The following is a 1,002-nucleotide window of genomic DNA, read 5'->3' as shown; positions in this document are numbered from 1 at the left end:
TTCTTGAGATGAATAATCCAGATACATGCAAAGAGGTGCAGAGGCAGTGCATGCCGCTAATCCAAACGTCCTTGTTATACTTTCCGGCCTAAGTTTCGACAATGATCTGAGCTTCCTTTCAAATAAGCAGGTTCAGCTAAGCTTTCCTTCAAAGCTTGTATTTGAGCTGCATTGGTATGCCTTCTCTAATGGAAATGCTTGGCAAAGTGGCAGCCCAAACCAAGTCTGTGGCTCCATTTCATCTAGCGTCATGAGAAGGGCGGGATTCCTAGTGAGCCAGGGCTGGCCCCTCTTCATAAGTGAGTTCGGAATTGATCAAAGAGGCACAAACACCAATGACAACCGCTACTTTGGTTGCTTTCTTGGCTTGGCGGCTGAACTTGATGTAGACTGGGCGCTTTGGACTCTGCAAGGAAGCTACTATCTTAGAGAAGGCGTGGTGGGCATGGAAGAGTTTTATGGTTCGCTATCTTACGATTGGAGCAGGCAAAGGAACTCTTCCTTTTTGCAAAGGATATCAACTCTGCAATCTCCTTTTCAAGGTAAAATTGTGATTTCTATGCTATTTGGTTTGCTGTCATTTGCTATGGTTATGATTTTGATTTGCGAAAATTAGTTATTTGATTAATAACAATGCATTATATTTCGAAGACATTGAAATGTTGATCATAACTATGACAAGGTTAAGAGAAATGAGAAGAATGAAAAAAAAGGAAAATTTGGTAAAAGTCTTCATAGTTTCATATTGTGTAAAAATGTAACTGTTCTGAATTATTTTGGGAATAATGAAAGTCAGGACACATTTTAGAGAATAAAAAGACAAAAGTGTTTATCAAAATTACACAAATGGGTTATGCTAAAGAAATACACAAGATTAATATATACAGTATGGTCGGAGTCGTCTCCTTCATCGAAGCTCTGCTAGGGTTTCGCTCTCCTTCGTCGAAGCTCTGCTAGGGTTTTGCTGTGAGGCGAAACCCTAGCCTCTGCTACCTGTATTCC

The 1,002-nt window shown here is 40.3% G+C and overlaps 1 protein-coding gene across 1 annotated transcript; it reads left to right on the top strand.

The window, feature by feature from the left end:
- Positions 1-16: 16 nt before the first annotated feature.
- Positions 17-644, top strand: LOC110034744 (the record flags this gene model as incomplete). Its single annotated transcript, XM_020738988.1, has 1 exon — positions 17-644. A coding segment is annotated over one exon (600 nt), but the record flags the coding sequence as incomplete, so codon positions are not given.
- Positions 645-1,002: the final 358 nt, after the last annotated feature.

The sequence above is a fragment of the Phalaenopsis equestris genome, unplaced genomic scaffold (genome assembly GCF_001263595.1).
Source record: "Phalaenopsis equestris unplaced genomic scaffold, ASM126359v1 Scaffold192947, whole genome shotgun sequence".
In the NCBI taxonomy this organism is placed as follows: Eukaryota; Viridiplantae; Streptophyta; class Magnoliopsida; order Asparagales; family Orchidaceae; genus Phalaenopsis; species Phalaenopsis equestris.
The sequence above is the reverse complement of the archived record's forward strand: the minus strand, read 5'-3'. Positions and strand labels throughout refer to the sequence as shown.